The sequence below is a fragment of the Wasmannia auropunctata genome, unplaced genomic scaffold, assembly GCF_000956235.1.
Source record: "Wasmannia auropunctata unplaced genomic scaffold, wasmannia.A_1.0 LD335985.1, whole genome shotgun sequence".
In the NCBI taxonomy this organism is placed as follows: domain Eukaryota; kingdom Metazoa; phylum Arthropoda; class Insecta; order Hymenoptera; family Formicidae; genus Wasmannia; species Wasmannia auropunctata.
This window is the reverse complement of record NW_012026905.1, coordinates 1549992-1562985: the sequence shown is the minus strand read 5'-3', so window position 1 is coordinate 1562985 and position 12994 is coordinate 1549992. Positions and strand designations below refer to the sequence as shown.

The following is a 12994-nucleotide window of genomic DNA, read 5'->3' as shown; positions in this document are numbered from 1 at the left end:
TCCTGCACGCAGTCAGTTTACGCGAAACAAGCGTCGCGTCGACGCGCGACGCGGCGAACAGTTGCGGCTGACTGTGCAAGCAAATTAATTGTAACTTAATAAAATGATAAAAAAAAACAAAATAAATTTAGAGATTTCATGTACCCGTATGTAAATTTCCTCCATGCATTCCTATTCATTCATTATTTGCAGCGCATGAGCTGTCTGAGGCTGTACATCGTTCCTACATGACGCGACGCTACGCTCCTCCGAACTTGCTGCGGACTCGGCGGACTGCCGGATCATACTCTATAGAGCGCGCGCGGCGCGTACGCGCTGTTTATATACTGCCTCGCGCGGACCATGGAGAGAGACCGCCTCATCGCCCGTGTCAGTTTTCGGCGGACGATTGGCACTAGCTCCTTACTCCTAATCGTCCGCCGAATAAAGTTCTAACGTCATTTTTTATTTCATTTATTTGCAAATAAGTTACATTATAATTAAACATTGAGCGCATGATAAAAAGAGGCCAGTGCCATTACTGCCACTATCCGTCAGTACGAAGTACGAATTACGTTTTATGCGGCCGCGCGCGCTGCGCTACTCCTAAATCGTCCGCCGAAAACTGACACGGGTGGCGAGGCGGTCTCTCTCCATGGTCCGCGCTTTCGATATAGTCTCGACTCGGTACTCGGCAGCATGCCGAGTCGAGACTATATCGAAAGCGCGGACCATGGAGAGAGACCGCCTCGCCGCGCGCGCTCTATAGAGTATGATCCGGCAGTCCGTCGAGTCCGCAGCAAGTTCGGGGGAACGTAGCGTCGCGTCATGTAGGAACGATGTACGGCCTAGACAGAGGCTTTAGATGATAGAAAAGTGACACCAGTAAAAAGTTAATATTTTTGAGATAATGAAAGAAAGCGAAATTTGTCACATATAGTCTTAATTTTTATCAATTTACTTTTTTATCAATTCTAGGAATCGACCATAAGCCTAACGGAATTTATGAAGTATTTTGAATTGCTAAATTGATATATTTATTCATATGACAGCAATTAAAATGTATACTAATTCTATTTATATATGCAGAGAATTTCAATATACATAACGTCGCAGCTTTAAACTAATTCAGATTCGCGATTGGTCGATCTTTTTTTGCCCACTCATCGCGCGGATAAGCGCAATTAATTTGGAGATAAATCCCTGTCCTCCGATTGGTCTGCACCTGTTGCAATTGGGACAAATTCGAGATGTCGAAGGAAAAACGAGATCATATCTGCACATGCAGTCTGGGCAATTCGGAGGGGAAACAGGTGAAGTGAACACAGCTGACGGCCACGTGCATTCGAGCGGAAGCGAGCGTGAGCTACCGCGAGGGTTCAATACGAGGTCACGAGACGGTAAATACGAGAGAGTCTCATTCGCGCGCCGCGCGGTGATAAGCGGCCCCGGGACGAGACAGGGGCTATCTTTACGTCAGCCGCCGCCGCCGCCACCGCCGCGCCCCCGGACCGAATGGAAGCGCAAAACAATGATGTCGCGATCGCCGCGCGATAACCGCGTATCAGTCGACCGCGACTTCTCCGCGCTCGCGCTGACCTACCGCGACCCCGTGAACCTCGCCCGGGTCTCGTATCACTCGTATGCTGCCTCGCCCGACTCGACGCGCAGGTGGAACCGTCGGCGGACGAGCATTCATGATCGACAGATCGGCACGCCGGTCTCCGTCTCGCCTCCGTGAAGACGTCTCCCTCGGTGAGCCTGAATCTCTGGTGGACACGGGCACGGGTCCGTTCGGGTCTTGATTGCGATCGCCGCATCACAGAAATATAATATGACTCCAGATTTCATCCTGTGCTGAAATAGGTGCGAGAAAATGATCGGTCTCACGACAGAAATTCATCCTTTACTTCTGCAGATGTCGAAATTAGAAGCCTCTCAAGTATCTTGTTTACTTTCGGAGGATTATGTAATTATGAGAAGGAAAGCTTGTGACGAAATCCTGCAGAATCTAGAAGTTTCTCTCAGAATCCGTGTGTGTATATCTATATTTCTCTTACATTTTGCACAAAGAACAAGTTGACAAGATAATCGATACACTCAAATTATTGGTTCAAATTATTACAATGCAAAGGGGGGTTTTTTGTTATGTAAATTCTATCATTTATCTTTTTTTTCCTCCTTCCGATGTTTACTTATATCAATTTCGTGTTAAAAGTGCAAAAAGCATAACGTAATGCAGCTTCGAAAACAGAATTGTTACAAATAAACAAAGATTCACAGTTTTCTGATGAAAAAGTGACTGCGTTAACAAAGTATTACCTTTCTCTTGTTCCACATGGAAATGAAACAATATAGAAATTTGAGTATCAATGATATACATGAAGCTCTATGATCATTGAGACATTTAGTCCTTTTCCTCTTTTCGAACTGAAGCTTCTCAGATTATATATATATATATTGTATTTATATACTTATAGATATGTATACATTAACTGTCTGAATTGTACATTAAATGAGATACTGTATTTAATCAACTAGGTCTTAAACCAGAAGACTGGACTGGGCTAGAGGACAAATGTTCATGATTAAATGATGACGCAACGAGGAGGGCCCTTTCATAATCATCGTCTGAGCTTTCCAAATATTCTAACTTGAAAACATTGGCTCCTATCGTTCTTATCTGTCATTCTGATACCACTTTATCATCAGCTCTGCTATCTTTAAAATTTGAAGTATTTTTGAACGCATCACTGTTTATCATACTTTCTTACTGAACTTTGACAAAATTGAACATAATAAGTTGACAAAAAATTCGATCTGGCTTTGATTCCTTCATAGCTTGATAAAACAAGAAGTTTTCGAAATACAGCATAGCTGTATTTAGTAACTTCAATTTTCTCTTTTTTACTTATTCTAAATATACTTTTGAGAGAGACGTGTGGATAAATGCATTCGAAATAATTATTTTGCCTCACAATTTTAGACAGCAACTATAACTTTAATTTTTATGAAAATGCAGGAGTATCAAAATATCATTTAGGAACATTTTTTTCACAATCACTACCTCTATTATTTAATTCTCTATAATTTTGTGACATTTTATAACTATATTAGATTATATTTTCACCTCGATGTTAAAAATTGCATAAAACATTAATTAATCCCATGATTTGCAGAAACAGGCGAGTTCAGTGGAAAAGTAACACGGTCCGGTCGCCCCAGATCTCTCTCCGTAAACACCGCAAAGATTCCACGAGGAGTGATTCACAGGCCGCTATCAAGCCGTGAAAAAAACAAAGAGAAAAGGGTCGTCGGAGCGAGGAGTGAACTACGGTGATAAAGTACATCCTCACGTTTTCGAATGAAGTCACGTTTAAATCACGTTTCGTCGGCTGATAAGTCTGGAAACTTTTTCTCGCACGAGCATGCCCCGATATGCAGGGTCACCCCATTGACCTCGACAGTGGCGAAACAAAGATAAACGGGGATGTAAGTAGAGCCGGCGCACGTTTGAAACGTGATTCAGTATCGCGCGAGCGTTACAGACGGCCCTACAGACGGAGGGGAAAATTTTTCCATCTCTCTCTCCCTCTCTCTTTGAAACGAGCGATCGCATCGTTAATTATGAAACTAGTAAAAATTAATCGAAATTAATAGTCGAGTGAACGCAGTCGGGTAACAGACTATCTAATTGAAAAGTTTCTGGAGTGTTTTTTTTTCTTAGTTTTGAGAATAAATTTTGAATATACTTTTCGGATCGTAAAATTGTGATTGTAACGAATATTCGACAGTGGATACGAACTTTCGAATTGTACTACCATGGAAGCTGTGGCAAATGTAAGTATTTCAAATCATGAATAATTTTTATTACTTAAACTCTCGCAGATCTATGCATTGAATTTATATCGTATACATTTAATAGACATTGCGTAAAAAAAAAATATTTACACGCTCCATTCCTTTTGAGACATTTTAATATAAAAGAATATTACGAAATATTTTACTCAATATACTATTACAAATAAAAAAAATTATGTATATGTATGTATGCAAATTTTATAATATTCTTTTTTGTTTAAAATTAATCCACAAGAGATGAGAGATATGGATTTTTTTAACCTACTGTATTATCTTAAGCGGATATGTCTTATCTTTAACATTTTTGTAATGACGGAACTAAATGGAAAGTTTGATCGTCGCTTGAATGTTTCTATAAAAAAAAGCCGTTAATCTCTTCCATGCGTAGAATTGAAATATAATTACCTATAATATTGATAGAAATAATCGTCAATCTATTTGAGAAGATCGCTTAAAAATGATTAATGTGGAAACAAAACATAAAGATCAACTCTCCAAGCTTTCTCATAAGTGAGTTTTCGTTAATATCGTTTTTGTACCTTCCATTGCGAAAGATTTGCTATCGAAGCTCGCAGGCCTCCCGCGAAGAAGGAATCGACTAACGAGAGAAATAAGACGTCCGATAAATACGTCAGACGAGTTTATTAATAAAATTGTATCGTACGATACGCGCGCGTAGATGACAAATTTACGTCAAGAGAAGTTCATCAGTCTGACGAAACCCTGTTTTCGCCTCCCTCTTATCGAGCAAAAAGTAGAAAACAAATGGATCCCCTGTGGCGCGAGACGGCTGACGTCACTCGAGTGTATTAAGTTAAAAATCGCGTGATGCCCGCGCGCGCGCTCTCTCTCTATTACAGAAACGTGCGCAATTAACGTATCAGTCCCTCGCGAAAAAATAGCTGTTTTCCACACGACGATAACCCCGGCGGGTCACTCTTTACGATGATAACTTGTTGATACTCGTGCACTCGGCCGAGATCTTTCGCCGCACGTGAGCGAACTCGTGTGACGAGAGATACAGCAATCGTCGTAATAATCGCTCGCAACGATTGAGCTTCGCCCTGAGGTCCAATGGATCTCGCCAGCCTGCACGTGTCCGCAATCTTCAATCGAGTTATTTTCCTCTTGTTTTCACTAGGAGGAAAAATTGAAATATGAGTTAGAGACTCGATCGTTGAAGACGGATATCGTTATAGATATCGCGAGTTTTAAGATACTAAACGTACTTTCCTATCGACACAACCGTGAATTCGAATGAGTTTTTTCTCATTTTTTTTTTAATGTTGTTTGCAGTACCCAATTTTGAAGTCCTTCTTGGCGGGCTCGTTCTCCGGAACATTCTCCACGATCCTCTTCCAACCGCTGGACCTGGTGAAGACCCGGCTTCAGAGCAGAGTCAACGGCCCTGTCGGGTAAGATTAAAGTTCATAAATAAAACCTTCATTCGTAAATAAAATCCGCGGTTAGACCTCTCTTTTATTCTAAATATATAAAATCAGAATTTGTCCTCTTTTAACGTTCTTGACACATATTGAATAAATTGACGTTCTTTGATATTTAATTTCTTAAGAATTTTTTATATTTTGCAAAATTATCTTTAATTTGCACTTGATTTTTTTGGTACGATTAGTTTTATTGTTAGTTTAATTTAAAAATTCTTTCTGATTTTTACCTTACGAATTTCAACTTGAAAATTGCTATCTCAGAAGAGCTTTCACTTTTTTTTCAAAGATTTTCCAATTAACTTTCCGGATTTCTTAAATAGATCGCCAAAAAATGGAATGCTGGGCACGGTGTCGCACATCGTCCAGAAGGAGAATATCTTCGGACTCTGGAGGGGCATGACACCGGTAAGATGTCGCTCTGAAGATTTTACGTAGACTGGATGTCGATTCCTGTTGATATAACGATGTAATGGATGATAATTTGCAGTCTATAACCAGAGTGATTCCTGGCGTGGGTTTGTACTTTTCGTCGCTACACTGGCTGAAGCACGCCTTCAATCTGGAAGAACCCCTGACGGCTCTGCAGGCCATTTCTTTGGGCATTACCGCGCGGTCCATGTCCGGCGCTCTGCTGATTCCCATCACCGTCGTGAAGACGCGGTTTGAGGTACGTTCAGAAAATAGGGAAGAAAAAACTGAAAAAAGGAGATACGACGGGAATATGGAGAATGAAAGGACACGAGATAACATGAGATCGGATCCTTAGATTAAAAAGGGAAAAAAATATTGAGAAAACGATATTGGGAAAAGAAAACAAAAATTCTAAAGTTTTTGCAAAACTCAGTAAAATAACGTTATTAATATTATTTGTGAAATATAATTTAATATATATATTTTTGTAATAGCATGAAATCTAAAAATATTTCTTACGTTTCGACCATTATGAGTATTCGATGATTACCTTTGATCTTTCCAAAATGACGATTCGAGCAGATTATACAAGTATAATTCTGCATTGTGCAGAGCGGCGTTTACAAGTACAGCAGTATCAGCGAGGCTCTTACGTTGATCTACAAGCAGGAGGGAGTGAGAGGATTATCGAGCGGCCTGGTGCCCACTCTCCTGCGGGATGCGCCTTACAGCGGTTTATACCTCATGTTTTACACCCAATTGAAAAACGCTGCCACCACAGGTATTCCTCAAAAATATATTAATCTAGCATATATGTTAAACAATATTGAATTATTCAGAAACATAAAAAATGTTTTACATAAAAATTATGAAATAATTTGATTTGCTATTACAACTTGTCTCGATATCTCCGTAATTTTTGAAAATAAAAGATCAAAATTTATATTAACGATTCATCGAAATCTCATTGGAGTAATGATAAATTCTTCTGTTCGTAGGCGCGACGAACAACTCGTCGGTACCGGTGCACTTTGGCTGCGGGATCCTGGCCGGAATTTTGGCGTCCATCGTGACGCAACCGCCGGATGTTGTCAAGACGAAGATGCAGTTATACCCGAACGAATTCAACAGTATCTATCACGCGACGTTATTCGTATACAAAAAGTACGGTGTCTTAGGATATTTCAAGGGTATCGTTCCTAGAATGCTGAGGCGGACTTTGATGACCACCATGGCTTGGACCGTATACGAACAGGTAAATTCGATCTATCGTCAAGATAAGATTTGGCCAAAATGATGAAAAAATATTAAATTTTTTAATCTTGCAATGATTCTTATTTATTAAGATTTATTATTTGACACTTATTAAATATAAAAATTTTATTCAAAAATTAGATTTATTTGAGCAAATATATTTTACTCTAAACAGGAATGTGAGAATAATTAAATTAACAATGTATATTTTATTGTATTTTCACAGGTTACGAGGCAAATTGGCTTGAAGTAAATACGCTGTTGCACAAATTATTTTATATCGGAAAATTGTGATATACAGTATTAGCATAGACTGTTTATATATTATTGTTATGTACGTATAAGCTCGCATATATTTATTTAATAAATTATATATTTTTGTAAAACTGTATTTTATATCACTTTCTCATAGATTTTTGCTTTGTCTTCTTACCCTTTATTAATCTAAGTAATTTTATATTTTAACAATTACACTCAAAAGCTAATATATAGATTAGATAGTTAAATTTATTATATATTTCAATCCTAAAGTGTATTAAAAAAAAAAGAAGAAAAAGTAAAACAGGTATACGTAGCATTGTTTTATTAGTTCCAAATAACAATCTTATTATCATTATTATTATAATAACACGGCACAGCAAATACAAATTGTATTGTACAATTTATCTTGCTGATCACTCTGTTTATGTATAGATGGCCTAAAATAACAATTGCTCGGAACACGAGTTATATACGATCTGGTATATCTGTGTGACCCAACGCAAATATTTTCTTCGTCTGTCCTCCCCTCTCACTTTCTCTCACTCTTTTTCTTATTGTTAAGATTATGCAAAATCTTTACCTTAACAATATGTTAATCGACGTCTTGATCGAGAGTTTCCGTAGTCTTCCCTTGGGGTTCTTCTCTTCTTTCTGAAAATAGACAATCCAAGTTTTAGCAAAGGTGTCGTCGGCGATCGAGATACAAATATAATAGCCAAACATCGCTCATAATAATGGTCTTGTTGGCAAAATCCTGTCCCTCTGTCGACTGTGTGTTTGTTTAATAAGCGCATGAGGTCCTCATTACGGGGTTACGAACTATAAATCTTCTCGATCGGAAATGCCAAAAGATACGCAAATATCGTCGGGTTAACTTTTATTGCCTTGGAGGGAGGCGAGAGATGACTTACGTCATTCACAAAAATCTAAATAATTGAATATCAAATCTCTCTTAAGCTTAATTTTGAAGATAAATATTATCAGGGGTAAATTCTCTCTTATAATTACCTATATTTCTTTTTCTAGGCCGATATGGCCTTTGCTAATGACATTCTCGTTTCAGTGTATTGTTTTTTTTTTCATGATAAAAACGAGGTGTGGAGTACTAACGTCAGTCTTGAACGAATTATGTACGAGCCTATATACCGGCGATTTCAGGATCCCTGTACTGTCTAAAACTTCGAATTCTTCTCGAAGAACGCCAAGATCCTTAGCTAGCCAAGGAACTCCCAAAGGGACTCAAAAACAAAGGGGCTAATTCTCCTGGCAGAAGGACATGTGTTGATATTATCATTCCGGCATAAATACCTCGTCAATTGCGTGGCAGAAGCTAGAGGTTCGTATAGTCACAGTCACACGTTTGCAGGGCGCACTCGCAGTTGTGCACTCGTGCATTTGCAGTCGTGGACGAAGCTCTATGAAGCGGGCACTGAGAGCTGTGTCCCTTCCACACTAAACCACTAATCTCTTTCTCTCTCTCCCTCTCTCTCTCTTTAATGACGCGCGAATAAGATAACGAATCTACGAAGACAGCCTTGCGCCCGAGAAGCAAAAAGGGCTAAGTCCAAAATTATTGGCTTTTTACCGGGGGTGTCTCTTTATCTTATATCATTGTAATGGCAAATACGATAATTTTTTCTGCATAAAAAAAAGCAAGGTAAATTCCCGAAGAGCAAGCCCCGAATTTCTCAATTATCTGAAAACAAAACGCAATAAAACTACTTAGAATAAAGAGAAAACGCTGTATTTATTTTTATAGAAACAATTCGTTTTATTTTTAAGTAAACAGTATGAATCTGTATATTGGATGAGTTTCAACCTGATTGCATTTATTCACACTTATTCATTCAATTCATCTTGAAAGTACATATCCACAATTCCATAGACCTTCGCGAGCTTCTCCTGGAAAAAAAACGAATTCTTGGACTTGTGCTCTCCTGCTGCTTGGGTACGGAGTTTATTAACCGATGAAAGCAAGCGTAGGTATACCTCCTCCTAGCTTGCTCCGCAAGATAAATCGAGAATGCATGGAATTGATATCAGAGTTGTGTAAAAAAAAAAACGCACGGAAAGTGATGAAAATTTTTAATTTTTACTTCAATTATAAGTTAAAAATATGTTATAAAAATCAGATTTACTTTCTATAAAAATCCTAACAGTCTTTTCCAGAATAATTTTATATTGTTAAAAGCCTTTTAATATAAAGTGCTTTAAGTGCTCGAAACAATTAAATTTAGAACAATTTAGAACAAGAAAAATTAAATCTATAAATGTATCTCGAAGTTATTCCAAAAATCATTGCTACAATAATGTAAGCAAAATATCTGGAATAAAAATTTGACCAAGAGAATAAATTTAATTTTTTCGATCTTAAAGCTCTACAAAAATATATATCTTTGGATAGATGATATAACAACAATATATATACAATATTACATAATAATAAGTATACATATTATAATCTGCAGACTTTACCATCGATCACTCAGCTTCACTTAATTGCGCCACTAACAATTTAGATGTTAAGGAAAACGAAAGACTACAATCTATTCCTCGAGTTTTATAATGACAGGCGTTCTCGTTTTCTCATGAGAGCGTGACTATTCCGGAACAATCGGACAGAGAGAGGCGGAGAGAGACAGAATGTGTTTCAGAGAGAGTGAGACGAAACTTGCTGTGTGACTTACGCGGCGCTTCAAACATCACAGATTATATTATCATGTATATGTATTATGTGCATCGGAATGGCAACTCACCTGGATCGAGAGAGTACCTGTACAGTAATTGAGACGAATATGGTTATATTGTTTGGTGCATACCTGGCTTACTTCTCACTCACTAACCAATCAAGAGAAGTTACTTGTGACTTCGGCTTCGCGAGCGGTGCCGGCGACGACTATGATGGCTAGAACTTCGATGATCACGATTTCCTGAAATCATTATCATTGTCATTGCATCTCCTAGAACACGCAACACGTCCGATGTAAATAAACAGGCTGTAATCGCAATCTAAACATTGACAGAGACGTTAAAAGATCAACGTTATCACGCTCACCTTTATCTCGACCGTGACGACGATGGCTATCTTCCTCTCGATGATGCTTATCTCGCGATCTACTTCTACTTCTATGCCCAGAATTTCTGTAATAAGCAACATCTCCGTTAGATTGGCTCCAATTCTTGAACATCGCATTTCTGCTAGAACGTAAAAATACAACAAAATATATAAGAGATGTAAAATTTAGGAACGTAAAAAATGCAGGCAACATTTATTCGAATGTAAAAAAATGTCTACAATTGATGATATCGTGATACTCTAAAATTATTTTAAAATGATTGTGAATATGATTTTTCAAAAATCGCTGCCACAAAATAGAGATAAATTTCTACCTATGACCGCCGGAATCGTGACGGCTCTTGTCATCGTCCATTCGCCTGCGACGCTTGTCCCTCTCTCTGTCGCGATCTCTATCTCTGTCGCCGTCTCTCCGCCGTCTGTCGAGCTCCTCGTTCGCTCGTGCCCTTTGCTTTCGCTCCTCCTCTCTTCTCTGCTCTTTTTCATCGCGCGCCTTCTCACGCTTGTTCTGTGAAAGATTTCCATTTAGATCTCAATTTTCAATCTCGAGGATGTGATTAAAAAAAAAATATATCACAATTCGTGTCTACCATAATCTCCTGAAGAGCGCTCTTCAGTCTGGCATAACCCACATGCTGCTTTCCCATCAGATGATCATCGATCCGCTGTTGGGCATCACCTACGATAAGAAATGCGCCGCACACATCGCATACCTCCATTTGTTTCTCCTGTGCGGCCGCTAATTCTGCAGTCTGCAAAGGAATATTGTGAAATTAGTACAAGAATTCAAATAGTAAATCACATAAAACTCATTCTAGTAAAGCTACATAGAGATCGAGATTGTAGATTACATATATTACAGATTAAGCACAAGTTTTTACACTCACTTGATTGTAATGACTGTTGTCGTTGGATTTTCTCAGGGTTTCGCGCTCTTCCTTCAATTGATCGCAAAGACGCATTAGGCCCTGCGCTTGCTCCACATTGCCTTGAATTCCACTTTGTTCGGCCTCCTCCACCAGCTTGTTTATCTTCTCCGTCAGCAGGGCGATCTGCTCCTCGTTCCTCTGCGTCTGGGCCGGAGTCAACGTCGGCTACGCACAAAGATTGTTAAATTACGGATTCTGCACACGTGATCTGATCGTCCAGTGAAACTTACTGCTTCTGTTCTCCCAATCAGTGCCAATCGCTGCTTTCCCTTTATGATCTTTCTCTCCACTTCGTTTAACATACTCTGACAATACCTGATAAACTCATCCTCGTACTGCTGTTTACGATACGAATGCGGCGCCTTTTCAAACAGTTCCCTGGCCTCATCGTCGTGTACCTTTGGGCATACACCTAAGTCCGCTCTTGTATTAACGAATAAGTCATGGGGACAGAATTTCACCAGGTACAGCTTGCAAAACTAAAACACACAATAAAATCCCATAAACTTTATATATTTAAATAAATATAAATTAGCGGGATAATTAAGTTACAAATAAAATTCAAGATTAATGCATCTATATTCTATTCTTAAGTTATACATTTATGAAGAATAATCTGAAAAATATCTGTACTGATGTCTTTATTATACATTTTTTCTTTATTCATATTTAACCTTTTTCTACTCCAAAAATATATCTAAATATATCTTATTTTTAATAGTTACAATTAATTTGGAGTAAAATAACAAAGATTAATTCTTAGAGAAAAATGAGACACGTTTATTAGTTTCAATAACTAATAAATTTCTTCATTATTCTTATTGAATAGGTTGATGCTACAAGATGATCGCAATTAGCTCCTAAAAATAGTGAACTTGTAAAATCTAAATCAATTTGTAAATATTTGGTTCTAAATCCTGGCAATCTATCAGGCTTCGTAGTGACGTCTTGTTTTGATTGTATTTTCTTACACGATAAGATGCAATCTTATCAGACGGAAATTACATCAAAGAGCTTAGAAGAGAATAAAAAAGAAAATTGCAGAATGTATAAAGTCATAGGAACAGATATATTTTAAAACCACGGATAATATCGGAGTTCATCAATTCGATTATTTAGGATACTCAATCGTGCAAATTCTCGTTGTTCGCATCTTAGGCTCTCGTCTGATAATCTTCGCAAATCTTGTCAAATGAAGAAAGATGCCATTGTCAAGGCAGAAATGGTTAACGAGGGAAAAAAATAAAAAGTTCTCGAAAGTAGGAATCGAGATATCTTTCAAAGCGGTTGGCGAAGAGGCTTTACGAAGACGCCCGGTGTCGACGCGGGCTCACCTCGGGGTCCTCCCAGTTGAGCTCCTTGGGCTTCTCGTTGGGCAAGACATTTCTGTTCCTGCCCATGAGCTCGTCGAGCAGCGCGGCAGCCGCCGCGGCGGCCATTTTCCCTTGATCACACTACGGCGATCGCCGACGTCGAACCGCGCGGGATCACGCACGGGAAAATCACGAGGGTTTCAGCCGCCGAGACGAAAGAAATCGCCCGTCGACGGCGAGGCACGGCGATACGGCTGATAAGAAACGGCGATTTTGATATAATCCTAAGGGGATTCGGAGTCACAAGACGCAGCGGTAAACACACGCTCACAACCCTTCCGACAATTGCGAAGCGAAACTGCGGAGTCTCGCCACCAGGCGGCATCCGTGGTGCGGTAAACAAGAACCATGGAGCCATGATAATTAAGAGATGCCGCGCGATATATAAAGGGGTGACCCAAA

At 38.9% G+C, this 12994-nt stretch overlaps 2 protein-coding genes across 20 annotated transcripts; one reads left to right on the top strand and one right to left on the bottom strand.

Annotated features, from left to right (window-relative positions):
• Nucleotides 1-1490: 1490 nt before the first annotated feature.
• On the top strand, nt 1491-7338 carry LOC105454488 (solute carrier family 25 member 38-like). 9 transcript variants are annotated; one of them, XM_011697116.1, is made up of 10 exons: nt 1491-1734; nt 1898-2014; nt 2521-2714; nt 3159-3471; nt 5137-5255; nt 5609-5693; nt 5776-5955; nt 6312-6480; nt 6698-6954; nt 7180-7338. In XM_011697116.1, the coding sequence occupies exons 4-10, from the start codon at nt 3418-3420 to the stop codon at nt 7204-7206; spliced, it is 891 nt and encodes a 296-aa protein (XP_011695418.1). In that variant the 5' UTR covers nt 1491-1734; nt 1898-2014; nt 2521-2714; nt 3159-3417; the 3' UTR covers nt 7207-7338. The 9 variants fall into 9 exon arrangements, with proteins under 9 accessions (XP_011695418.1, XP_011695417.1, XP_011695414.1 ...); XM_011697115.1 differs by having other exon boundaries at nt 1846-2014; XM_011697112.1 differs by having other exon boundaries at nt 1824-2014.
• LOC105454489 (luc7-like protein 3) lies at nt 5905-12958 on the bottom strand. Of its 11 annotated transcripts, none has more exons than XR_975003.1 (9): nt 12554-12958; nt 11450-11698; nt 11178-11384; nt 10881-11042; nt 10605-10798; nt 10270-10412; nt 10034-10174; nt 7795-7865; nt 5905-5983 (listed from the first exon to the last, which is right to left on the bottom strand). XR_975003.1 is itself a non-coding variant. In XM_011697122.1 (9 exons), the coding sequence occupies exons 1-7, from the start codon at nt 12656-12658 to the stop codon at nt 10071-10073; spliced, it is 1164 nt and encodes a 387-aa protein (XP_011695424.1). In that variant the 5' UTR covers nt 12659-12958; the 3' UTR covers nt 7522-9116; nt 9971-9987; nt 10058-10070. The 11 variants fall into 11 exon arrangements, 9 of the variants coding, with proteins under 9 accessions (XP_011695424.1, XP_011695423.1, XP_011695425.1 ...); XM_011697122.1 differs by lacking the exon at nt 5905-5983 and adding an exon at nt 9971-9987 and having other exon boundaries at nt 7522-9116; nt 10058-10174; XR_975002.1 differs by lacking the exon at nt 5905-5983 and having other exon boundaries at nt 7522-7865; nt 9971-10174; nt 12554-12957.
• Nucleotides 12959-12994: the final 36 nt, after the last annotated feature.

What these genes read in the sequence shown, in the direction of transcription:
- LOC105454488 (XM_011697117.1), top strand. Translation starts at nt 3,418, where the DNA reads ATGCAGGGTCACCCCATTGACCTCGACAGTGGCGAAACAAAGATAAAC. An exon ending in AGAGTCAACGGCCCTGTCGG is followed by an intron (nt 5,256 to 5,608) that starts GTAAGATTAAAG and finishes TTTCTTAAATAG; the next exon opens with ATCGCCAAAAAATGGAATGC. An exon ending in GAAAAACGCTGCCACCACAG is followed by an intron (nt 6,481 to 6,697) that starts GTATTCCTCAAA and finishes TTCTGTTCGTAG; the next exon opens with GCGCGACGAACAACTCGTCG.
- LOC105454489 (XM_011697121.1), bottom strand. Translation starts at nt 12,658, where the DNA reads ATGGCCGCCGCGGCGGCTGCCGCGCTGCTCGACGAGCTCATGGGCAGG. An exon ending in TCAACTGGGAGGACCCCGAG is followed by an intron (nt 11,699 to 12,553) that starts GTGAGCCCGCGT and finishes TGTGTGTTTTAG; the next exon opens with TTTTGCAAGCTGTACCTGGT. An exon ending in TGATTGGGAGAACAGAAGCA is followed by an intron (nt 11,385 to 11,449) that starts GTAAGTTTCACT and finishes CTTTGTGCGTAG; the next exon opens with CCGACGTTGACTCCGGCCCA.